At 36.6% G+C, this 26180-nt stretch overlaps 2 protein-coding genes across 4 annotated transcripts in view; one reads left to right on the top strand and one right to left on the bottom strand.

The window, feature by feature from the left end:
* Positions 1 to 13943, top strand: part of LOC577523 (uncharacterized oxidoreductase YjmC) — a 21311-nt gene extending 7368 nt beyond the window's left edge. For all 3 annotated transcript variants that reach the window (XM_030989533.1, XM_030989534.1, XM_030989535.1), the window contains 9 exons: positions 2654 to 2777; positions 4442 to 4557; positions 6098 to 6196; positions 6760 to 6825; positions 7803 to 7883; positions 9320 to 9427; positions 9731 to 9826; positions 11081 to 11191; positions 11977 to 13943. In XM_030989533.1, the coding sequence (XP_030845393.1) occupies positions 2654 to 2777; positions 4442 to 4557; positions 6098 to 6196; positions 6760 to 6825; positions 7803 to 7883; positions 9320 to 9427; positions 9731 to 9826; positions 11081 to 11191; positions 11977 to 12024 (849 nt within the window). In that variant the 3' untranslated portion in view covers positions 12025 to 13943. The remainder of the gene's footprint in view (positions 1 to 2653; positions 2778 to 4441; positions 4558 to 6097; positions 6197 to 6759; positions 6826 to 7802; positions 7884 to 9319; positions 9428 to 9730; positions 9827 to 11080; positions 11192 to 11976) is intronic.
* Positions 13944 to 15173: 1230 nt separating this feature from the next.
* On the bottom strand, positions 15174 to 20331 carry LOC756364. The gene is made up of 7 exons (XM_011684776.2): positions 20240 to 20331; positions 19563 to 19873; positions 18835 to 18937; positions 18045 to 18170; positions 16879 to 17065; positions 16207 to 16384; positions 15174 to 15965 (listed from the first exon to the last, which is right to left on the bottom strand). Exons 2-7 carry the CDS (start codon positions 19843 to 19845, stop codon positions 15841 to 15843), a joined length of 1002 nt encoding a protein of 333 aa, XP_011683078.2. The 5' UTR covers positions 19846 to 19873; positions 20240 to 20331; the 3' UTR covers positions 15174 to 15840.
* Positions 20332 to 26180: the final 5849 nt, after the last annotated feature.

Below are 26180 nucleotides of genomic sequence, written 5' to 3'. Positions count from 1 at the left end.
CAGGTGTGTCCTCCCCCCAAAAGAGAAAAACTTGAAATTACATAAACAAAATATATGGGGAATAGCGAGGGGAATGGCATCATGAAGCATATCACTGTTTCATGAAATTACTCAAAACTTTCTTATTTTTCCTCCAATTTTTGTCTCGCCTGCGTAGCAAAAAAGCGAGACATACACGCCGCTTTTCCGGTGACGGCGGCGACGGCGACGGCGTCAACATCAAAAACTTAACCTAAGGTTAAGTTTTTTGAATTTTTGATATAATTTTGAAAGTATAACTTCTTAGTCAATGAAACTTGGACTATAGGGTTATCAAGTATCCACAATCGTGTGAGTAGAATTTCAGGTCACAAAGTCAAGGTCAAAGGTCATTTCAGGTTAACAGACTTGGACTATGTTGTGGCATCATCATCGAAAACTTAACCTAAGGTTAAGTTTTTGAATTTTTGATATAATTTTAAAAGTTTAAGTTCTTAGTCAATGAAACTTGGACTATAGGGTTATCAAGTATCCCTGATCATGTGAGTAGTATTTCAGGTCATTACGTTAAGGTCAAAGGTCAAGGGTCAACAAACTTAGACTTTGTTGTGGCATCAACATCAAGATTTTGAATTTGTTAGCAAATTTTCAAAATTGATTGTTCAAATTCCATGAAATTTGTACCCAAGGGTTATCAAGTATCACAAATCATATGACACAAATTCCAGGTCGCAAGGTCAAGGGTCAGTAGACTTGGATTATGTTTTCACAACTTAATATGAGAATTGATTAATTTGTTCATATTTCATGAAAGTTATCAATCTTAGTAGAAATAATAGTAAATAATTTTTCGGATGATTCTTTGTAAATATTCACTTTAAAAGGCTGATTGTGTACAGAGGATTTCAATTTTGGGGGCCTGCTAATGGGTCATCCTGCCTATAAATAATTTTCCAACCTCAATTTTTCATTATATCGAATTGCGTAATGCAGGCGAGACCGCCGAGAGCGTTTCCCTTGTTATGAAACTTTCGCGAGTTTGTTTGATTAATTATTTTTTAATCTATTCTATTAAACTTGCAAAGTACCTCCCAGGACAATTTCTAAAGTAGGCATGTACTTTATATATGAATACCAGTATTTATTGCTTTTGTAAACTCTACCGCATATTTGTACACATTTGATATAAAGTAAACTCCCTTTTTATGAGTTTGTTTGTATGTATCTCAAACATGAAAAGGTCTCTAGTACCTTTAGGGTTGTGACCACTGCTATTAAAGCCCCACTGGACTACTTATAGCTAATTGCCCCTCTATATAACAAACAATGCATAATCGGTGACCATTGGTCCCCCATGACCCTTTTTTTTTAATGTTAATTGAGAGCTGACTTGATGAGATAACCACCCATTCAGTGACCTTGCAGTGTGGTATAATTCCTCCTGTTCACTAGTGCAGATGAGCTTTAATATTCATGGAATTTAGACTAAATAGAATGGTAAATCAAGTTACACTGAGTCAATTACTCTACAATAAAAATTACAGTCAAATTTTGCTTGTTTTTCATAATCAGCATCAATATTTTATGATAATAATGTGCAAGTAACACACTTGTATTGCACCATATATACATTATACATGTAATTATAATTTTAAAAACAATACATGTTTACAATGTATTATGAAATTGAGAAGAGCAATAAAGATAAAAAATGCAACTTATCAGACTAAAGAATACAATTTTTTTGTTAAATTGAATTACAGTTAATTTTTTTCCTCCCCATTTGCCAGTCATTCACAGATTACAAATTTGCAATGGTAAACTACCAGATTTTTCTGCATGAGAGTGATTAATAGGATTTTTACAGACATGTACATGTAAATGTATCAATAATAATAATAATAATAATAGTGGCTACTTGTATAGCGCACAGGTCCACCGTTCGGTGCTCATGGCGCTTAGAGACATGTAACAGACATAAGAAAGAAAACACAATAATGCAGGTGTCATTTGTAAGACGCACCTTTTGACCCCCGGGGATGGTGCGTCATGGTTGCGTCATGTTTCCCAAAATCGCGACGCACAGTACCGTCATGGCCGCAAAATGTCCGTCACAATACTGACCCATATGTGCGTCATAGTAAGTCACTTTACCACGTTGCGTCATTTGGTGTGTCAATGGGACCGTCACTTTCTCCAAGCAGAAGTGTTTCTCAAATGTGCGTCATTGGCTAGTCATTTTCATGAAATGGTGTGTCATATGTTTGACTCAAATGTGCGTCGATGGAATGTAATGGTGTGTCACTTTCTGTGACAGAAGGTGCGTCATGGTATCAAAATGTACGACTCACATCGGTACAATGACGCACCATTCCCGGGGGTCAAGAGGTGCGTCTTACAAATGACAAGTGCATAAACCAAAAAATCAAAATTACATCTGGGACTGACATTTGACGACACTGTCCAAAAATCGATCGCAGTCAACTTATCAGACTAAAGAATACAATTTTTTTGTTAAATTGAATTGCAGTTAATTTTTTCCTCCCCATTTGCCAGTCATTCACAGATTACAAATTTGCAATGGTAAACTGTCATTTTTCTGCCTGGTTACAAAACATTCATTGTGTGTGTATAAAGTGTATTTTTTGCTTGGTATCATTCACGTACAATGTAGGAGTTGGCCGGTACTGCCTGGGTTGATGGAAATAACTTACTAGGTCCGGTCGTGGGGAAGTTCTGCATGGATCTTGCCATAAAGAAGGCAAAAGACGCTGGCATTGGATGGGTGGTAGCAAAAGGTAAGCTCTTCTCGATTCTTGCTTAAAGCAAGATTATTAAAATATTGATTATTAAAATATTCATTATTCAAATATTCATTATTCAAATTCAAATATTCATCGTCAGACACACATTAATTTATATGTTATATGAGTTACTCGTTAACATTTTATAAAGAGATATCATTGATAATGCAAAATCAATTAATAGCTACTGAAAATGGACATACTAAAGCTTTTTGTCTTACCCACATTATAGTGAAAAAAATATCAGTGTTTACTTAGAATGTTATGAAACTATTTGTGTATTATTTCATTGTGTAAATTACATTTCTAAATGATATTGTACAATTTGAGGGGTCAGTGACACAAAGACGTAACTCCATTTTGAGAAAAAGCGGTTTATGCGTGACTGAGCACTTAGGCCTTAACCCTATCTAGCCCGGGGGCGACATTTTTCGCGATAATTTTTTAACGCAAGGAAATCTTGCACTGACATTTTGTGACTTTTTTCTTTAGAGTCTTGTGCATCTTTTGAAAGAAATTTTTGAAAATCGGACCTACCATTTTAAAGGTTATACAAAGTTTTGGTATGGGGTCATGAATTTGGTTCAAATGAACATATTGGAAGCATATACGATCCGACAATATTCAGTGATCGTCGTCGCGGTTGAAATCCAGTCTAAAGTTATGAAATTGAAAATAATAACTCTTCATGGGGTATAGCCCCCTCTCAAGGTCAAGCTATCAATTAAGATATAAAAAAATGTTTTTTGACTAAAATCGACCAATTAGCTATTCCCATTGGGAAATTATATATCAAAACTACATATTCTGAGATTTTCATTGTCGCAGCTACCATTAAACGGCCGTAGGCGCTATTTGAAATTTATCAAAATTTACCGGGAGCACCGGTAAATTTTTGTATTCAATTTATCTCGAAAGTAGAAGTGTTTTAGGGGCTAAATTTTCTAGTGCTTATAATACATTCACAGGGGCATCCAAATATATCAAATGTGTAAAGAATCACTATCCACCCAATTTTCAAAATTTCCCAAAACTTTGTAGTACCTTTAAAATCACGTGTCCTTTTGTCTTTGCATGTCAGCCCGAAAATCGCTCATTTTTTTTATTTGTGTACAAAACATATGGAAATCTCATTTTTCAAATAAAGAGATAAAACACTGGTTATTTGGACTTGATTATAGCTTATTTTGGGGTCAAAATAGTTGAATTATAGGTGGAAATGAAATAATACAACAAAAACAATAAAATACATAAGTTAAAAAAACAAAGAAATACATAGGAAATTATCAAAACAATAGATAACATAAGGAATAACCCTGGTTTTTCAATTTTTTGTGTTGTATTGTTATTCCAAATGGTCTAACAAATATATGTAGTTTCACAATAGCCCGGGCTATATAGGGTTAAGGAGTTAAGTCTGTGTTTCACTAGCCATTGACTTCCAAGGGGTGTTGGGTGGAGTTAAATCTTTGTGTTTCCTGGAAAGCCCACATTTTTCTGAATATTTTGATATCAAATACTCATTTTGGCAAGATATGGAGTTACGTCTTTGTGTCACTGAACCTGCGAATTCAGCCTTTTAACTTTAATGGGTTCTAAAAATGATTATACTTGAGGGTGAGTTCACATTATTATTTTCTTCTTGTATTTCTGTACAGGATCCAACCATTACGGTATAGCAGGATGGTACACCTTGAGAGCCATAGAGGCAGGGATGATCGGCCTGAGCACCACCAACACCTCACCGCTTGTGGTGCCTACCAGAGCACGAGAGGTAGGTTTAAAATACACTGGTGTGATTACACTGGTGTAAAATACACTGGTGTGATTACACTGGTGTAAAATACACTGGTGTAAAATACAGTGTACTATCCGCAATTCTATGTATACCAAAAGTAACACCAACACCTTACCGCTTGTGGTGCCTACAAGAGCACAAGAGGTAGGTGTATACAACACTAGTGTCGTACCCGCATCGCTTGTGGCTCCTACCAGAGCAAGAAAGATAGGTGTAAAATACACCAGTGTGGTACCTTCATAGTTTTTGAGAGCACCCCCAACACCTCACCGCTTGTGGTGCCTACAAAGGCAAAATACACTGGTGGGTGTGGTACCTTCATAGTTGTGTGTATTTATCAAGAGTAGCACCAACAACTCACCGCTTGTGGTGCCTACCACAGCAAGGAAGGTAGGTGTAAAATACACCGGTGTGGTACCTTCATAGTTGGGTGTATTTATCGTGAGTAGCACCAATACCTCTATGCTTGTGGTGCTTACCAGAGCACGAGAGGTAGGTGTAAAATACACAGGTGTGGTACCTTCATAGTCGTGTGCATTTATTGAGAGTAGCACCAGCACCTTACCACTTGTGGTGCCTGCCAGAGCAAGGAAGGTAGGTGTAAAATACACTAGTGGGGTACCTTCATAGTTGTGTGTATTTAGCAAGAGTAGCACCAACACCTCACCGCTTGTGGTGCCTACCAGAGCAAGAGAATGAATGACAATTTTAAATCTATAACTTCCCTTCTCTTGTACAGTACATATGATTGTTCAGAAGGTTAACCATACACATCTGATGAGAGTACTAGGTACTACTGGTTCACCCATTTACACTTCAACCCTTGCACGGTATAAGAATTAAAGGGATCCGGTAACTTTGTCTCAGATTCTGAAACAAAATTCTGGATTTAGCTCATGCTGCAATTATAATTATAAACATTTAGCTCCGTCAGGAACCCCATGACTTTTACAAGCCGATCGCCTGTCTGATTATCACGATATTTATGATTGGAATTACAAATTTTGAAAACCGTTTGCCAAACAGTTTTCATAACACTACAGTCTATTGGGGGACGCGAGTATGATCGATGAATTTTACTTTTTTGAGGCAATTCTCGATCATTTTGAAGCGCGATTTTTTTAGGGCTTGAATTTTACACCATATTGCACACAGTGATAACACGTAGGGCCGTGCCTCTCAGATTTAACATTGTTAAACAATCCCTTTAAGGGACCCATTCAAACACATGTTCATGATGGTGTGTCTCTTGGCCCAATCTGGTATAAACATGAATATTCATGAGGACCCCTCCTGATGTGGGTGTGTCTCCCACCAATGTACCTTCAGTGTTGTGTATGCCTTTAGATTTGGTATAGGGTACTGTACAAAAATTAAGGTGTACGACTCGTATCTTTTAATAATATACTTTGCTTGTGTAGAGTTCATGCGCCATTAAACAATTCTTTGTATGTTAAAGCTTTAATAGTTCTATGATCTTCTGCATATGTTTTTGTAACTATTTAACCCTTCACAGCCAATGTTTGGAACCAACCCTATATCTTGCGGTGCACCGGCCCAGAATGATGATAGTTACGTACTGGATATGGCCACTTCCACTGTCGCATTGGGGAAGGTAAGTTCCACTTGTCAGAATTAATGGCTGGAAACTTGTATAAAAACTAACTATTCATAAAGATGTTTTTAAGATTAAAGATAAGAATGATGATGAAGGGGGAAAAGAAGAAAAAGAAAAAAGAGAGAAGCCTATATTTAATTTTTATTTTTGATACTCTTATTTTAAAAAAAAGAGAAAGAAAGAAATTAATATTAAAAAGAAAGGCGTTGGTGATAATAGTCAGGTCTTGACTGATTGCCATTACAACAAAAACAACAACAACATTTACCAATAAAAGACCGTACATGTAATTTATGAAGAATGTTGGAGTTAATCATTTATTGAAGATCATTAACTATGATACATCATATATTTCATTAGCTTGTTAATATTTTAATATAATTTCTTCTGTGGCTGCCTGCATTCCTGCTGTATTTATCTTTAATTAATAATGTTACGATTAACACTCTGATATTCATTTGTATTTTGTTAATTATTGTGATACTCTAGATTTTTATTGACTCTCCAATATAACACACCAAAATCAAAATTGTTTATATTTTTGTTTTATTTAAATACAGATAGAATTGAATGCAGTGAAGAAGATTCCCATCCCTAATGGCTGGGGATGTGACGCATCCGGTGTGGTAAGTATCAACAAGGCTCATGAGAGGTCAAATTGAGGTCATTTCGGGGTCAGATTTGAAACCATTTTGCAGAGTAATGCTCATAAGATATATTTGATGTTTCCTCATGATTGATAACCACAGCATATGTGCAGTTTATCATTCAGTCCTCTTTTGGCATAGATTTAGTAAGGAATGAAACCCAGTTTCCCCTCAAAACAAAATTCTTTGATTCCCAGTTTATATTGGAATAATCATTTGCACACTTTGTATCTTCTACATAAATATATACAGTGTCTATAAACATGTTATAATTTTGCCTTTTTCATCTTCACATGAAATTTGCAACTTTGCCTCAACTTTTAAAGTGACTTGGTAACATTGTTCAAGGTTGATGAAAAAAATTGCTTAATTTTTGTATAAAATGTTACTTACTATATTCATTCCACTGTACTAACCCTCTGACATGCAAAAAATCATGATAAAATTCTCAACCACAAGATATCTATGGTTTTCTTTGAAGGCGTCGATGCACTCGTGAAAACTGTGAAATATCAATGCTTTGTTTTCGGGGAATTTTTTAGGTGATTATGTGTAGTCATGAGTGCGATAGATGGTTGACAATCACTATGAATATGACGGACAATGAAAGTGGACAAAATATACAATTCCTCAGGTAGACAAAGGAACATCCCTTCACTGCTATTATGTAAAAAGGTGAATATGCATGTGACACCTGTTCTACACCTTTTTACATAATAGCAGTGAAGGGATGTTCCTTTGTCTACCTGAGGAATTGTATATTTTGTCCGCTTTCTTTGTTCATAGTGAATGCAATTATTTGCTCACAAAACAGTTAGCATTGTCTATTCAGGAAAATGTCTTTTTGTGAATATTATCATATATTTATACAGTCTTTTTAGGGAATAATTTCCATAAAAGCAAATTATATACTGTTGTTGACATGAGATAATTTATATGTTCATTTTCATTTTCAGCAATCTAATGACCCTAAAGCTGTTTTAACAGGAGGAGGTTTGTTGCCTCTAGGAGGGTCAGAGATAGCAGGAGGATATAAGGTCAGATATTGATTTTATTTTATTTATTTATTCTACAAATTCACAATTAAAACATGATATATATATATATATATATATATATATATATATAGAACATTTACAACATAATGTAAATAAACATTTAAACAAACATAATATACTATGTAAAGAAAAAAAGAAGAAGACAATAATGAAGTCGGAAGGACACCCAGTTCAGTCAAGCAATAGAGATGAAGCTGTTCTTTGATGGGTCCAAGATGATTGTTATAATATTAAATATATATCGTATAGTTAGGAACATGTGACTTAAAAGAAAGAAACAAAATTAAATCTTTAAAAAATATATCCTATATGATATATGATGGAGCCATACAAATGCATATGGGAACAATAGATGCACATTTTGAAGGGGAAAAAAATGAATAAACACTAGACGTATTATAGTTCTATAGCTCTAGAAAGAAGAAAGCTATTGATGGCTCTCAATAAATCAATCCAGCTGTATTTCTAAATTTTGATTTTTATATTTTATAATGTTCATATTTATGTAGGTATCATTTTATTATTATTATGTTGTATCATGTTTGTTATTTTGATTTTGTATGTTTTTGTGTTTGCACGGCTCTACGGTAGAACAGTCGATGGGCTGAGGTAGGCCTCCGTGCTTGAATAATAAATGAAATGAAATGTATATGTTTTTTGCTCTGTAAATAAAACAATCGTTCGTGTAACAAGATCTATGCAACACACTTCAGTCCTCACATAGTCCAAATAATTAACATTGATATCATTACCTCAGCGATTGGACCTATGCATTGTAGAGATTTTACTATGAAAATTGGCACCAATGCATTTTCGCACCAGACATGCTTTATTCCTTCACATGCAAGTTACGTGTAGAGTCTATGGATGGATATGAGGAAATCAAAGCATGTGATGGAGTGAAGCTTGCCTAGTGAGGGTGCGAAAGTACATGAGCGCCAACAATTTGAAGGCCATAGTGATTAAAGATAAACTTGAGTTCTGGTAATGCGATTGCATTGTGAAAGAAAAGGTGTGGAATGGATCAGAAAAGTTGATCATATAGCATGCAAGTAATGGTGTGTAATGCAAGGTTCTGGAGTCATCAAAATCACCATAAATTTGGCAGAGTAACAATCACTTACACAGAAAGATGTATATGGGACAACACACATGGTGTCAGGGCTAGTATTACCCTGATTTCCTTATCTTTCTATGCTCATTACTCGGCCAGTATACATTTTCTTCCAAAATTGTTTGGCATGTGACATTTACTTGTTATCTTGAACATTCAGTGTAAGTTTCGTTAGATTCTGTGAAAATTCATTTTCTTTTTTTTTACCAGAACTCAAGTTTATCTTTAATATTGTATTCCCTTCTCCGGTCAGGTGACACAAAATCGGTACTAATTTCATTTCTTTTTTGTTTCTTTTCAGGGCTATGGTCTTGCTATGATGGTGGAGGTCCTGAGTGGGGTCTTGGGCGGGGGTGCGTTTGGACCCAACGTCAGAAAATGGAAGACCAGTGACACAGTAGCAAACCTGGTAAGCAGGGGTAGCCCCAAGATTTTTCTAAAAGCATGTGGAAGGAAGGAGGGGGCAAAATTCTGAAGAAAAAAATTGAAAATACAAAAATAAAAAGGTAGTCACATTTTTTTGTACTCTTTAATTATTGTTATCTGTGTGTCTTTTTTTATGCAGAAAGGAGGGGAGGTGGAGGCTTATTTTGTGAGATACAAGAAGAAGAACAACAAGAATTCTAGTGATGTTATTAAATAGAAGTGGCTAATTTTCGAAGATAACACCAACAAATCTAACTTTGTTTCAAATCACTATTTGTCTCTTCAGGGCCAGATATTTGTAGCAATTAACCCAGAGGCCTTTGCGCCAGGCTTCGAAGGAAGAATGAGCTCACTCATGGGGATGTGTCGAAGTGCTGAACCAGTAAGTCAACTTTTGTATTCTTTTGTAGGTTTTGGAGTTGCCATTCATCGTACACTAATTGGCAACTCTGTACCATACAGTTAAACTTGATTATGCATAATCCTTGTACATTTTAATGCTTTTTGTGTTTTTATCATAACTCAAGAATGGAAGTTAGATTGAATTAGGGCCTTTGTTGAATCCTTTGTTGAATACTTTTAAATTTAAACTTTAATATGTCACATTCTCAAGGAACGGAAATGGAGGCAAATACATTTTTCACATACTTAATAAAGTTACAAAACTTTGTAAGAGTATGAATAATGTAGTTGTGAACTGTATGTTTCCAATTCCTCTTCCATTTGCTCTATACTTAAAAATTCATAAAATTATATTTTCCATGAAGACAATTTTTCAGGCATACATGCCCCCTAGATGTAATTATTGCACATCATTTACAAAACCCATGTATGAAACAAACCTATTCTTTCATCAACAACTAAGAAAATGGAAACTAATTCAAAATTTGAGTTAAAGGCAAATGAGAGAGAACCTCAACAGATACGTCATAGAGTTGCCGATTTGTGTTTCATTGATTACAACTTTAACAATTCGGAAGTTTCTTATTTCTAATCAGATTTTGCTTATAATTTCACCAATCTGTTTCTCACATATATACATTTATCTTCATTTATGAAAACTAACTTAAAGGGGGAGTAGCTTGGCAAATACTGGTTAATGCCATCTTCGTCTTTTTTTGGACAACTGCACTAAACGAGTGGACTTGATTGACGGTAGTCAGCGACTTAATCTCTACATGGTCAACGTTCACGAAACAGACCGAAGGGATCGTTTAAAAATGTTAAATCTGAGATGCAAGGCCCTACGTGTTATCACTGCTTGTGATATGGTATTATATTGAAGCCTTAACAAAATTGCGCTTCAAAGTGATCAAGAAGTGCCTCAAAAAAGTAAAAACCTTTGAGTGACCGGTTTTACCATACTCAATTTCCCCAATAGACTGTAGTGTTATGAAAACCATTTGGCAAACACAAAATTTGATTTTGATTTTCAATCATAAATATCTTGCTAATCAGACAGGCGATCGGCTTGTAAAAGTCATGGGATTCCTGACTGACATACAGGTTTATAATTATCATTGCAGCATGAGCTAAATCCAGGATTTTGTCTCAGAATCCGAGACAAAGTAAATGGATCCCTTTAATATCTGGATGGACTTCCCATCAATAACTTTTTCTTCTTGTTTGATTGCAGGCAGAGGGAGAAACAGAGGTGCTTGTTGCTGGGGACAAAGCGAGGAAGAATATTGCAAAGGTTGAGAAAGATGAAGGGCTGAGATACCACAACAATCTACTCAAGAATATGGTAGGTTGAATGGAATCGAAAGATAGATATACATACAGTCTGACAGACAGAAAGACAAACAGGCAGTCAGCCAGACAGACATACATACAGAGAGACAGACGGATTGATAGATAGTAGATAGACAGACATTGGTAGAGGGGTAGACAGTCATACAGTTAGATAGATAGACAGATAGATAGCTAGTAGATAGACAAACATAGGTATAGAGATAGACAGACAGACAGTCATACATATAGATAGATAGATAGATAGACAGATAGATAAATAGATAAATCAAAAGATATATAACGAGACAGATAGATGAAGATAGATAGATTGATATTTCTGGATAAAGTGGTAAATTGTAGACAATACAAGAATGGAAATATTGTCTTGCAAAATTTGTTTCTCTTGGAAAATTCATCATTCATCATTCGTAGTTATTTTCCTCCCTTTCTCTCCATTCCCTCTATCTCCATCTCACTTTTGTTCACTTTACTCCTTCCTCATCTCTGCCTCCTGCCTCTCCTCTTTAATATTGCCATCTTCTTTTTTTCTTTTCTTTTCCCTCCTTCCCCTCTCTTTCTTCCTCCCACTGTCATCATTTTTCCTTTCCTTCGTTATCTACCTTTCCCTCTTTGATATATCTCACTCTCTCTTTTCCCCTCTCTATTTTCTTTCCCTCTCTTTTCTCTTCTTCTCCCCTTCCCTCCTTTCCATACCTCTTTCTTCCACTCTCTCTCTCTCTCTCTCTCTCTCTCTTACCCTCATCTGTCTCATTCTATCTCTTTCTCTCTTTCCTACAGGATGATTTAGCGACGAGCCTGGGAGTGGAAGCCATCAAGCAGAAATAGACGTCTAAAACATCTTAGTTTTGTCATGATATTGCCAACAAATTTGCAATATTAAACTCAACCCCTTTAATATGCAATTCAATGAAATTTATTTTCAAGTGGAACAAAAAGTGTGGTCTTTATAGGCAGGTAGTCTTCTAATACAGGTGGTTGAAGCCCAAAAATGTGTCCAAGTAAATAAGAATTAGTGATATGAAAAACTATTATTCTTGATATCATTGAGGAACATGGATGCAGCACAGGTATGCCAATATTCAAACTTGAAAATATGAATTTTTGTTTAGCCTTGGTTTCCACCAGAAGTCGATGTGCTATTTCTTGCACAAATGAATTTGTGTGTGGTTTTTCTTTTGAAAAATCGCGATAAAATTTCCTACCGGCAGTCTAATATTTTACCGTAGTTGTCCATTTTGTTCATGTGTCAGCACTGTACGTTTTAATTTTCCATCAAATCATGGCTATGTTCCTTTCAAAGATGATACATTGTTTTATGAGATTTTTATCAGATTGTATATTGGCCTTAATAACAGAATCCTGTTGTATGGCCTTATAATTATGTTTTGTCAATCAAAGTTTGAAGTATTCAATTTGTTTCCATATCACATTCTGCTCATTGTTTTGAAAATACAAAGTATCTTTGTGAAAACTCAGGCCTTTTTACGCATCAAGAAAATACAAGTATAACTGTGTTTCAAAATCCTTTGTCGTTAAGGTACTATTAAATATTTGTTGTAAATGAAAGCTATTGAATAGCGTATTAATCTATCTTAAACTGCCCGAAAATGCATTTTTTGAGAAATTTGCCTCTTTGGAATTTCTTAGTTTTATGGATGGTTTTGTAAAGATAGACTTTTCCTCCAAATTGCTAGTTTTTACCGGATATCTGGACATTACAAACACCCATTTTTTTTTTATCAAACATGTAGACGAACAATATTAAATAATACCTTTCTTAGAGGGCTTTTTCAGGCATCGTACAGCAGGCATATTTCTATATCCAACATTCTGTTCAATAACATGTAATTTTGGCAATCAGGGGTAATTTGGTGATCGTGAAAATTTGTAAAGAATGCCATATACATTTATAATGTATATATTATGATATACTTTGCTGTGTTTTGAGATTTTGTGGTATAAAATCATGTCATATGTATACCATTTTAATGCGTGTGTTTAATTCAAAATGTATGTATTATCATGTTTGGGATATCATCGGTCACAAAGTGACTATATATAGTGATTTTCATGTATAGAATACATGTAGATCAAAAGTTTAACAAGAGTTTAAAGATACCAACACTGAAATTTTATAAACATTATATTGATAATACAACACTGTATGTTGCCCATAAAGTTAGAATAATTTTTTCTTACATTTTTCATGAAATGATGACAATACGATATCTTCATGATAGTTCTGAGAAGATATCAACTTTATTCATCCAGAAGAAGTTCTTTCCTCACATTCACTTTTCAAAAAAGAGGTTAGTAAAATTATTCAAATTTTATGGGTGCCAGTCTAGATACTTATGAAATAGAGAAATTATATTTAAATGTATGTGATATATTGAATAACGCATTTATGTTCACACTGATGACATATAGATGAATTTACATTTCATAGAAAAACTGTGAAAAGAATATAAAACTTGCCGTTATCATTTCGTTTAAATGAGTCATGACGCACAAGACAGTACTTGTGAGTTGGGAAATGGACGATTCTGTTATGATTATTTCATAATTTGGAGTAATTTTGGGCTGTAGTTTTGTGCATTTGTACACTACAACAGTGTCTTTTAAAAAATTTCTTTATATATAACTGGAAATTGAGCTAAACCGTTTTGAATTGTATGCTTTGGGTCTTGTTAAGAAATTAATCAAATAAATGATTGCTAATATAAACAGATTTTAATATTAAATCACTTGAATAACTGTTATTTTTATGGGAAGAGGACTGGTACTAGAGATAGGGGCTACAGAGATGGAGAGAGAGAGTGATAGTGATAGAAAGAGGGAGTGAAAGAGATAATGGAAGATAAAGACTAGGAATGAAAGAGGAAGAGTGAGAGTAGAGATTAAAGAAGGAGAGAGAGAGATGCAGAGAGAGAGATGAAGGGCGTTGGAGTAAGAGGGACGAGTGTTGAGAAGAGAAGAGACGGAATGGATGGGGGAGAGAAGAAGAGGGAGGATAATGGGGAAAGATAGAGAGATGTTGGAGAGGCAGAAGGGAGGGGGGGGGGGGTGCGGGAAACAGAGAGAGAGAGAGAAAGGGTGGGAAAGGAGAGACCGATAAATTAAGAGGAAATGGATGACAAAATATAAATAGATGTTTTAACCCCTCTATTGACTGTCAGATTGCATAAGGCCAGTATCATATGATACATACATACCGGTATCTTAAACAACATTACTTTTTTCTTTGCTGAAGATAATGAGAGATATGAGAAGTAATTCAAAATAAACCAAACTTGCCATTTCTTATTTGATTTCAATACACACATTTATTAATATAATATATTCAAATATTTTTTCTTTTATAATAACATTTTATATTAAAAGCACCATTTTGAATAGAAACCTGATTTACAGAGTACTGACAAATTTTTCTACATTAGCCTATCAGAAATCTGAAATTGTACAAAGATGTACAAAGAATACAAACAAATACTGTTATCTCTTCATCAACAAATGCAAGATGACACCAATTTTTACAAACTAGAACTAGTGCAGATCGGCAGGTTAGTAAACCCCCCAAAATGAAGAATAATACAGATAAAAGTCTATATTCTACAGAGTATAAATATGCGTTCCATGAAGTTACAAAGTCACTGAAGCAATGAAATTCCCTACATTTGATAAGTTTACCTGAAGTTTATCCTGGTAATTTTTCTTTCTTTGATGAAATTTTCAGAGGTTTATGGGATATCAAGGAAATAAATGTACTAACCTCTGCCACCTTTGACCTTCACTTTTACAAATCCTAACAAAGTTACATCATTCAATGATTTAACACCCGGACTACTGGGCGCCATTTCACAAAACTTGTCATTGTCAGTGACAAATGACAGTTTTTGTTAAGCTACTGAAATCCTTGCTTCTGATTGGTTATCAGCAGATCTGTCACTGATTTTTGTAATTTGTCATTGAAAAACGGGTCCCTGGGTACACACAGGCAATGGGTTAAATGCACAATATCAAAAGGTTTAAATGATGAATCGCTCTCAGATTTCAAAACAAGAAATTTCATTTCTGTGATTTGTGAATTTTACCCTGTGACAAACGCTCTAGGACGGGTTTCCAAAGCAACTGAGTAAAGCAAAGACCCAGCTCCGCTAAAACGATAGTTGTTTTTACTCGCACTCGGTCAACTGTACCTTATATCAGACATTGTTTGTACACACATCTGCATTGCACCTCAACAGTACGACACTACACCTGGTGGTGGCCTGGGGGGTGTTTCGCAAAGACTAAGATCAACTTTTAGTTAGACTTAACTATGGCAGGCCATTCATGCCACTGGTTGCTCTCACCATTGGTCTCTCAATTACAATCTTTAGATAATAATTTTTCCTTCAATAATGAACTACCGGTATCAAGAGAGGTAAATTCTATAGATTCGTGACCACGATTTGTACGTCCCTTGAGAAACCAATGCAAGGAATGGTTAGAGGAACTATAGCATGAAAGGCCTACCATAGTTAAATCCAACTTAAAGTCGATCTTAGTCTTTGTGAAACACTCCCTGTACTGCAACTGACTAGGAAGAAGACAACTGGCACATATTGCTGGTTCGAATGGTTTTACTTGATATCAGTTTCATCTGGATTTTCTCCTCAGAGCTTCAAGAAACAATGAAATCTCACTCAGGACCTGCTCAGGTTTCTTGAAATGAAGCCGATGCGTTCCCGTCTTGAAGCGAACAACTCGTCTCAAAGAATCGTCTGTATGTGTAGATGAGTAATCATGATAATTGTATAAGCATCACTGAGTAATACTGCTTCTATTTTAGCACTTTCCATCAAATATTCATCAACCAAGTCGTTAGATTTGATAAAGATACTAGGAGAGTTATCAAGTTAGATTATCTTCTTCAAATTGACCCAATTTCAATCTTTATTTCACTGGTATGTGTTTAACAAGTTTGACTTAGAATCTTTGTGAAACACCTCTCAGAAGACTTACCATGGAATGTTATATCAGGTTGGTCTTCATCACTGTACTCCTTCACACAGTCTTGAGGGATGTCTAGTAACGTGATGATCTCTGGAATACATTCTGGCTCTACTATCCGGTCCCGCAAACCATAGACAAAAAGTACCGGTATCTGCCTCTCTCCTAGCCTTGCTAAGTCTTTGGCAAACTGCACGGTAGGAAAGTCGAAAATACAGAAGAAAAGGGGTGATACAAATTGTTGTGCACTGGTAATACTGTATTGAAAAATAGGTTTGACTGTTTTATGTTAAAGATAAAAACCAGTTCTGGTCATGCGATTGCATTGTGAAAGAAACGTTGTGGAGGTTTTTAATGAACTTGTTTGTTTTCTTTGTTTGTTTGTTGTTTTTATTCTGTTGCTTTCCGTGCTATCAAAATTTGTTTCTCTTGGAAAATTCCTCATGGTATATAGGACCAAAGTTCTCTTCCAAGTGGGTTGTTACAGACGTGTTGCAATCAGATATGATTATTTATGTCTGGAGACCGACCTTTAACTTCACCATCTTAAAGACATGACTCAGTTTCTTACCACATCAAATTTTATCTGGTGGCCTTCGTAGATGCTTAGGACCGCTGCCTCGGGGCTCTTGGCCCTGAACCCCAAACTATGGACTATCCTAAAGACACGACTCAGTTTCTTACCACATCAAATTTTATCTGGTGGCCTTCATAGATGCTTAGGACTGCTGCCTCGGGGCTCTTGGCCCTGAACCCCAAACTATGGACTATCCTCGAGGCCAGGTACCTTAGAACAGGACCAAGAACAGGTAAGTATATCGCTCTGTAGAGGAGGTATGGCAAGTAGGGCACCATGGTGTACCTTTGAGAACTGGGAATTCAAAAGAATAAAAGAGTAACATTTTATACCATACTATTAATAATAATACAGTCAAACCTGCTTTAGTGACCACCTGTCTATAAAGACCACATTTTTTTATTCCCTTGAAAATGGTTTCTCATTGAAACATGTACTAAAGGAACCTGTCTACAAAGACCACTTTTTGTGTTTCCCATTGGCAGTCGCTTTAGACAGGTTTGACTGTAATACTATTCTGGATTTATAAAGAACACAAGGGGGGGGGGGGGGTAACATGCTCAGGGACATCTTGGAAGGAAAGATGGTTGATAAACGGGGAAGAGGAAGACCAAATATTAGGATGGTGTCAGACTGTCAGACTTGGAAGGTGACAGATCATATGACATAATAAAGTAGAAGGCCGAAATAGAGAGGGATGAGAAAGAATTAAAGAAATCTCTGGTGTGTGGACCTACCTTTGGTGGAACACCTGAGAAAGATTCTCCACATACTTTACAGATAAATTATTACCCTGGTCTTAAGATTCAGGCTTGTTTCAGGGCAAGGCCTAAACAAACACTTCTTCAAATCATACTAAAGTAAGTCAAATTATTATTTATTTTTTAACTGTAACTTCATTGTACTGTTTCAAAATCACTGGTTGTCCAAAGTACTTAGATAGTTTAGATACAAATAGAGGGGTCAAGCTCGCTATTCATAAGGACTGCTATTCATAAGGAACATTATTCATCAGGACCGCTATTCATAACGCGAGACAAAATGAATAGCGATCTTTATGAATAGCGGCCCTTATAAATAGCAAAAAAACCAAAGACAATTTACCTCGCTATTCATAAGGACCGCCATTCATAAGGACCGCTATCTATAATGTGTGACTTAATGAAGAGCTGTCTTTTATAAATAGCAGTCCTTATAGATAGCTAGCAGATGCCAAATAGACTTTACCATTAGCGGAAAAAAAAACTAAGAGACAATCACTTTAATACCATACCCGTATGGCTGTACCCCAGTGCTGCATACAAAACATACTGATTGGACGATATTTTCTAGATCTCTATCAGCCGCTAGATGACCTATGACCTGGCCTCCTACTGAATGACCCATGAGCATTGTTATCCTGCAAAGAAATGAGAGAAGCAAGCATTGATGGTGAAAAACAGCCACACCAAGGTTGCATTGTGTCAATATTAGTACAGTAGGCAGGAATTACAATCTCACATTTGAAATTCAAATCAAAGATTAGTGTGACCATTATAGTTTATATCAATATCTGAATAAAATCTATAGTGTACTTCAAGTATGAAAATTGTTATCACAGATGTTGATCATAATTACCAATATTGGGATTTTTATTACTTAATTATAGAATCAGTCATTAAGTGTTATAATGCATTGTAAACAATAGGAATAAAAAGGAAAGAGAAGGAAGAAGGGAGGATGTGAAGAGGAAGATGAGGATGGGAGAAGAGCAGATTAAGAAGATTTGAAATATAAGTTTTAAGTATACCTAGAGGTTGTGTATCCAGACAGTTGATTTAAACGGCAATTTCAATAAGTTGACAGTATTATTTCATCAATCTTCTACTTATGCTAGCCAATATTCACGATGGTCGTACTATTTGGGGATTATTTTTCATTCAATCCAAATGAAAAAGAGAAGGCTTTACGTCTGTTAAGTGTCATGGACACCCAACCCCCTATCGTAGATGCAGAGTCGGTGATGGTTATGAAGTAGATGTGATCATTGAATAAATGAATAAATTAAGATGATCAAAACATACCTATTAAGTTCCAGTTTAAAGATGAATGCCTTGACAAGCTCAGCTTTGTGTGCAACTGAGAAATCATAACATCTCTCACTGTCAATTTCAGTGTACCCCATCCCTGAATTAAAAACACAAAAACAAAACAAAACCAATACAACAATAAATAATGAGTAGTACATTATACACTTATTGATAATAACTAATTTATATAACACACATTCCCATCCCCAGGGATGACTAAGGTGCAGAAAACATTCAAGAAAACATTACTGAATGCAATTTTACACATAATAATTCCCCCTAACCTTTGATCCCTCTGAAATCCACTCCAGCACAGTATAGTAGTCAATGCTAATGCATATTAGCGTTGTATACGTGCTGAGAGGCATCAATTGCATACAATGCACACATTGCACATAATGAATACGAAGTGGCTGAGCGGCAAGTTTGACAGTAGACTCACGATTTGAATTTTCAAAGAATTATTTCTAACATTGGTAAGTTGAAAAGATTGTATTGCTATTCAGGTGTCATCAGTTGTCACTAAAGTACTGATTTTAAGTGAACTCAGTTGAGTTTTAATTGTACAGTGGTGTTTGAAATGTTGAGAGGTCGTCTAAACTGATTTTAGTACACAACAAAGTATACTAATGCAGCTATGTGTGCTGAAATCTACAATCATATCTCCATGATCCCTTACTCTTAAAACAAAATGAATAAACCTTGCTAGTTGAAGACAATACCTGGAAAATTAACCACCAATACCCTGTAACCCTCAGCTGCGATTCTGCTGCCTAGTGGACGAAAAGCGCCCTCTGTTGCAGGTGTGCCATGGACGCAAAGGACCACCGGGCTCTCATCCGTGCTCCCAGCGGCCGTCCACTCTCCGTACACCATGGTGAAAGATGTTCCAAGGGCAGAGATTCTTGATGTTCCCCTCCGGAATCCTTCGCCCATTTCTTGGACCAAGGCATAGTCACATTCATCTGGTTTGGCAACCCCTTGAGATTCCGAATTTCCGCTCATCTTCTTTTTTGCTTTTCAGGATTTTGTTCTGTTGAATCAATAACAAATATTGTTTTGATTTTTAATTAGACCTAGTTTGTTTGAATCAAAGTCAAAGAGTGTAGCTTTTGGTCCCAAGACAAAGATTTAAATGTAATATTATACAATCTGCACTTTTGCAGACATTAACCAAAGATTTATGACAAAAATGTGTACGTGTGGGACTAGGTACGTAGGTTATTCTAGTCTATTTGTAATCTCGATCAAATTTACATTTTATCAATTTGTCTACCCTTTTAGATGATTCTGAACGAACCACTCTAAAGGCAAGTCTAAACTGAAATGGCATTCATGTAATAATGAAATTATGACATAAAGAATATTACTAGAACAATGAAATATTTTGTAAACAAACCTCTCTCGACTGGTCTCTTGATTAGTGGGCGGAGGCACTGTACATTATACGGATAACGGGTACGGCACTCGATCCGGTGTGACCGCGTAGAATGTAACCCGCACCGATCGTCCGACTATTAGAGATCGATCGAGAGCGGACGATCGGTGCGGATTTTATCCGCGCAGAATGTCCGTGTCGGACATTCCGTGCGCGCCTCAAATGTCTGGCGGACAATCTGTGCTGAAGAGGTCTCGCACCAATAGTCCTCCTGCCGCACCGAATGTCCGTACTCTAGTCCACACGTATACATAGTCAAAACAAACAGGGATGTATGGCGGTGTGACCAAAGTTCGCGCGTGACCAAAGTTCGCTTTCTCAAAAAAATCGGTAAGATTTCGAAAATCTGATATCACCAATGGAAAGAGGGTCATAAAATTACCCAGAAACGAAATTTTCTTTAGAATTGGGTGCGAAATTGTGAAAATATTGACAAAAGATCGGCAAATTTTGCAGTTATTTGCGTCCGTTCCGAAAAATTATCAACTTACCGATAAGGGTCTGGAAATCTTCATTTTGAGATCAGAAATCCTCAAAATTGTAAGTAAAGAGTGGTACTAACTGATTGTACGATATCTTGTCTTGCAAATTATGATATTACCTTATTTTTGATGGATCGCATTTTTTGATAAATCAACTGTAAACCACCGTGCGTGAAGTTAGGTCTCATTGTTTTTATGACTTTTTTAGATGCAGCGCGCACGCACGATCGGACATCGAATTTTTAGATCGCGATATCTCCGAAATCCTTCGACGGTAAATTTTTCTAGTTGAACCAATCTGTAGTAAAAAAAACTTTGCCGTCCATTTGGTAATAATTGAAATAAATAAAGTTGTGTAGAATGTAAGAAATCATAGATCGAATATCACATTTTGTAATATGTTCTAAAATGTGCGCGAACTTTGGTCACCCCTTCATACTCTCATATCCCTGATACAAGTATAATTATACTTAATGAATGAAACGACTGGATAACCCATATTCAGCTTAACCAGCTAGCTAGGGATGAAACTACAGGCAGTGGCGGATCTAGTAGGGGGGATGGGGGGGGGGGGGGGGGGGGGGGTGGTGCAAATTGTTAAAATTTCGAGGGCCAAAAAAAAAAAGGTGCTCACTACCCCCCCCCCCCTACCCCCCCCCCCCCCCCCTTCTCGCCATAAAAAAAGAGAAAAAGGAAAGGGAAAGAGGAAAGCTAAAATGGAACACAAAAGAGGTAGAAAAAAAGAAAAGGGTGAAAAGAAGCAGAGATCAGTTGCGATTAATCCCATCAACATCAGTTACAATTTTTCTTTAAAGCAAAAAAGCCAGATATTAAAAGTTAATCATTTTTTCCAATTTTGGTGTGTTAAAATAATTATTGTTGGTGTTGTTGATGTATTGGTAAAGCACAATATGTCAATGGATTCCTCAAAAAAAAAGGGGGAAAAAAGGGGCCTAGAGTGAGGGGGAGCAGTGTAGGAAAAAACTGTTAGGGAGCCCTTTGGGGGGCCCCAGGCGCAGATCTTGGATTTGTTAGGGGGGCCCAATTTGAAATTATGCTAGCCAAATATTGGTACGAAATGGTGACACCGGCAGTGGCGAAATGAACAAAAACGTTTGGGGGGGGGGGTAGAAAATAAACCGCACCACCCACTTTTTATGCAGGCCTCGCTGAACGTTTCTCTAAGTACGTTGGGGGAGTGGTATTTACGATAAGGCAGAGCGTAGCGTTTATTTGCGTGGGGTCTAGGGCCTTTTGGCCCCTCTGAACTACAACTTGTTGGCGGCAAAATTGCAACTGATATCCCGCTTCTTTTCTTTTCTTCTTCCGTTTTTACCTCCCTTTATCTCTTCTTTTCCTTTTTCTTTCCCTTTTCATCATTCTCTCTTATTTTGTAATGGGGGGGGGGGGGTGACAGCTGGGATCCAAGACCCTTTCGGCCCTTGATCTGCTTCTTCCCCCCCCCTTTTTTTTTCCCTTCTTCTTCCTCTTCCTCTTCTTTCTTTCCCTTTCTCTCCTCTTTCCCTTTCCCTTCTTTTCCTTCTCTCTCTCTCTTTTTTTGCGGGGGGGGGGGGGGGGGGGGTAAGGCCCTCCCGGCGCCCTGGATCCGCGTCTGCCTTTAGGGGGTATAGCTGCGCCTGCCGTCAGCTAGCTGAAAGTTTTAACAACTAAAAGCACAGTGTTAACAACTAAAAGTGAACCAGGTAATCGCAGTGAGGCAAAGTGGTCTCGTGGATAAGCAACCGCCTAGTAAGTGGAAGGTATCGGGTTCGATCCCCAGCTAGTGTATTTTGTTTTAAAGCCCAAAAGCCAGATATTAAAAGTTAATCGTTTTTCCAATTTTGGTGTGATAAAATAATTATTGTTGGTGTTGTTCATTGTTGATGTATGGGAAAATGTTCCAATGCACAATATGTCAATGGATTCCTCAAAAAAACTTGAAAAAGGGCCTATGGTGAAGGGGGAGCAGCTAAGTGTAGGAAAAAGCTGTTAGGGAGCCCCTTTGGGGGTCTTTTTTTTTTGGGGGGGGGGGTCCTTTTTTTTTTTTTGACGCGGTCGTCAGCTAGCTGGCGGTCGTCAGCGTAGCCGGTGGCCGGTAGCGTTAGCCCCAAAGCCATGTCCAATTTTTAAACTACATTCAAGAGTCCCTTATTGCCAGGTTAAACAAGTTTTTTACATTTTCAGTACTACTTTCATCCTTTTATTCACTCTGTACACTCCCATGCTATCCTTTTCCAGTCTGTAAACAACTTTACAACATGAATTCAATGATGGGCAAGGTTTTACTTCTCATATGAAAGCGCCCAAACTTCGCGAGGTGAAACAAAGGGTCTTTCAATTCAAGTCTATTCAAGCCCAATATGGGCTAACAACTGGCCTGCATACCCGACCAGAATCATTTTGTGCTCGACAAAGACACACAGCCTTGGGTAAAGAGGTCCAATATTATTATTTTTTTTAGTTATATTTTTTCATTGACAGTATACTATTAAATATCAGGAATATTTGATGCTCTGTTTCAAATACAGTCCAGATTGCCGCGCAATGAATTATCTCATGCTTCTTGTCCAAAAACCATATCTAACTGGTTTTTAAAACGGTATCATTTTAATTTCCATTTCCCAGCATTATTTTGAACTGTCTTGAACTGAAGTTGTTTTCCTTTCTTATATTTCGATACCATTACGTCATCAAAATAATGCGGTCATTATTGCCATGTCAGGAATGCTATTATTACCTCTTATGTATAATCCTCGCAATTGACAAAAATATTCCGTCAATGAAGGGAGGGTCGGGTTTTTTTTCTTCAATTCATTAATTGATGCCATATGTCAGAAAGAGCTGAATAATGTGTTACATAATTACTATTCAAACATTGCAGGTGCAAGCTATTGAACACGGAATCGAATAGCCAAGCTTCCCTATTCATTGGTGCCCTGTTATAGAATTCGTAGCATATCCTAAATGGAATAGATCCGTGTTCTGTTCATTATGCTATGTCAGGGCAGTGGCCTATTGTCATATCACTTGAAGTTTAAGTCAGCAGTTTGCAAAATAAATGAAAATAACATAAAACCTCACTATCATATCAGAAATATCAGTAACTGAAAGAAAACATTTACGGGCAATCTTGACAACATCGGACTGCAAAAATGTGAACAATTATGCATCCCGAAATCGTTAAATCAGTAAATCAGCATATTAAAGTCATTAACATGCAGAAAGTGCTATAAGACCAAGAAGCGAACCAGGTAATAGCAGTGAGGCAAAGTGGCCTTGTGGATAAGACTGATTGCTTCACAATGCAATTTGTGTGTATGTACTCGGGTTCGACTCCCAGCTTCTTCTTTATACCTCATGTTATTTTTTTTCTTCTTTTTTTCTTTACCCCGTGATATTGACGTGTCCATCTCCTTTTTTAAAGGGGACACCCCCCCCCCTAGCTCCTCAACAAAGGAGAAAATAATATTTGATACTCTTTCTTTAACAAGCGACTCTCTGAATTAGTTAGAATACCTCTTTTGCTACATCTACAACAATAAGTATCAATATGAAGAAAAAAAAGGAGATTACCAGTGTGACACATTGGTCTAGTGGATAGGCAAACGCCTGGCAACTGGAAGGTATCGGGTTCGACTCCCAGCTAGTGCTTTTTTTTTTTTTTTAATAAATCTTTGAAAAATAAAAACTGATGTTGAACCCATTTTTATCTCACTAAAAGAGTGGTAAAATAATTATTGTTGGTCATGTTGATGTATGGGAAAGGGTTCCAAATCTCAATATGTCAATGGATTCCTCAAAAAAAATTGAAAAAAGGGCCTATGGTGAGGGGGGAGCATCTAAGTGTAGGAAAAACTGTGAGGGAGCCCCTTTGGGGGTCTTTTTTTTTGGGGGGGGGGGGGTCTTTTTTTTTTTTTTAGCTGGCAATCGACAGCTAGCTGGCAATCGACAGCTAGCTGGCAATCCCAAAGCCATGTCCATTTAAAAACTGCATTCAAGAGCCTCTTATTGCTAGGTTTACAACGTTGTTTTACATTTGCAATTATAATTTCCTAGTTTTATTCACTCTCTACAGTCCCGTACTATCCCTTTTTCAGTCTGTAAACAACTTTACAACATGAATTCAATGATGGGCAAGGTTTTACTTCTCATATGAAAGCGCCCAAACTTCGCGAGGTGAAACAAAGGGTCTTTCAATTCAAGTCTATTCAAGCCCAATATGGGCTAACAACTGGCCTGCATACCCGACCAGAATCATTTTGTGCTCGACAAAGACACACAGCCTTGGGTAAAGAGGTCCAATATTATTTTTTTTTTTAGTTATATTTTTTCATTGACAGTATACTATTAAATATCAGGAATATTTGATGCTCTGTTTCAAATACAGTCCAGATTGCCGCGCAATGAATTATCTCATGCTTCTTGTCCAAAAACCATATCTAACTGGTTTTTAAAACGGTATCATTTTAATTTCCATTTCCCAGCATTATTTTGAACTGTCTTGAACTGAAGTTGTTTTCCTTTCTTATATTTCGATACCATTACGTCATCAAAATAATGCGGTCATTATTGCCATGTCAGGAATGCTATTATTACCTCTTATGTATAATCCTCGCAATTGACAAAAATATTCCGTCAATGAAGGGAGGGTCGGGTTTTTTTTCTTCAATTCATTAATTGATGCCATATGTCAGAAAGAGCTGAATAATGTGTTACATAATTACTATTCAAACATTGCAGGTGCAAGCTATTGAACACGGAATCGAATAGCCAAGCTTCCCTATTCATTGGTGCCCTGTTATAGAATTCGTAGCATATCCTAAATGGAATAGATCCGTGTTCTGTTCATTATGCTATGTCAGGGCAGTGGCCTATTGTCATATCACTTGAAGTTTAAGTCAGCAGTTTGCAAAATAAATGAAAATAACATAAAACCTCACTATCATATCAGAAATATCAGTAACTGAAAGAAAACATTTACGGGCAATCTTGACAACATCGGACTGCAAAAATGTGAACAATTATGCATCCCGAAATCGTTAAATCAGTAAATCAGCATATTAAAGTCATTAACATGCAGAAAGTGCTATAAGACCAAGAAGCGAACCAGGTAATAGCAGTGAGGCAAAGTGGCCTTGTGGATAAGACTGATTGCTTCACAATGCAATTTGTGTGTATGTACTCGGGTTCGACTCCCAGCTTCTTCTTTATACCTCATGTTATTTTTTTTCTTCTTTTTTTCTTTACCCCGTGATATTGACGTGTCCATCTCCTTTTTTAAAGGGGACACCCCCCCCCTAGCTCCTCAACAAAGGAGAAAATAATATTTGATACTCTTTCTTTAACAAGCGACTCTCTGAATTAGTTAGAATACCTCTTTTGCTACATCTACAACAATAAGTATCAATATGAAGAAAAAA

Source organism: Strongylocentrotus purpuratus, unplaced genomic scaffold (genome assembly GCF_000002235.5).
Source record: "Strongylocentrotus purpuratus isolate Spur 01 unplaced genomic scaffold, Spur_5.0 spur5_scaffold_18, whole genome shotgun sequence".
Classification (NCBI taxonomy): Eukaryota; Metazoa; Echinodermata; class Echinoidea; order Camarodonta; family Strongylocentrotidae; genus Strongylocentrotus; species Strongylocentrotus purpuratus.
Note: the sequence above shows the minus strand (reverse complement) of the source record. Positions and strands in the feature narration are given on the sequence as shown.

What these genes read in the sequence shown, in the direction of transcription:
- LOC756364 (XM_011684776.2), bottom strand. Translation starts at nt 19,845, where the DNA reads ATGAGCGGAAATTCGGAATCTCAAGGGGTTGCCAAACCAGATGAATGT. An exon ending in ATTGGTGGTTAATTTTCCAG is followed by an intron (nt 18,938 to 19,562) that starts GTATTGTCTTCA and finishes TTTTTAATTCAG; the next exon opens with GGATGGGGTACACTGAAATT. An exon ending in ACCTGATATAACATTCCATG is followed by an intron (nt 15,966 to 16,206) that starts GTAAGTCTTCTG and finishes CTACACATACAG; the next exon opens with ACGATTCTTTGAGACGAGTT.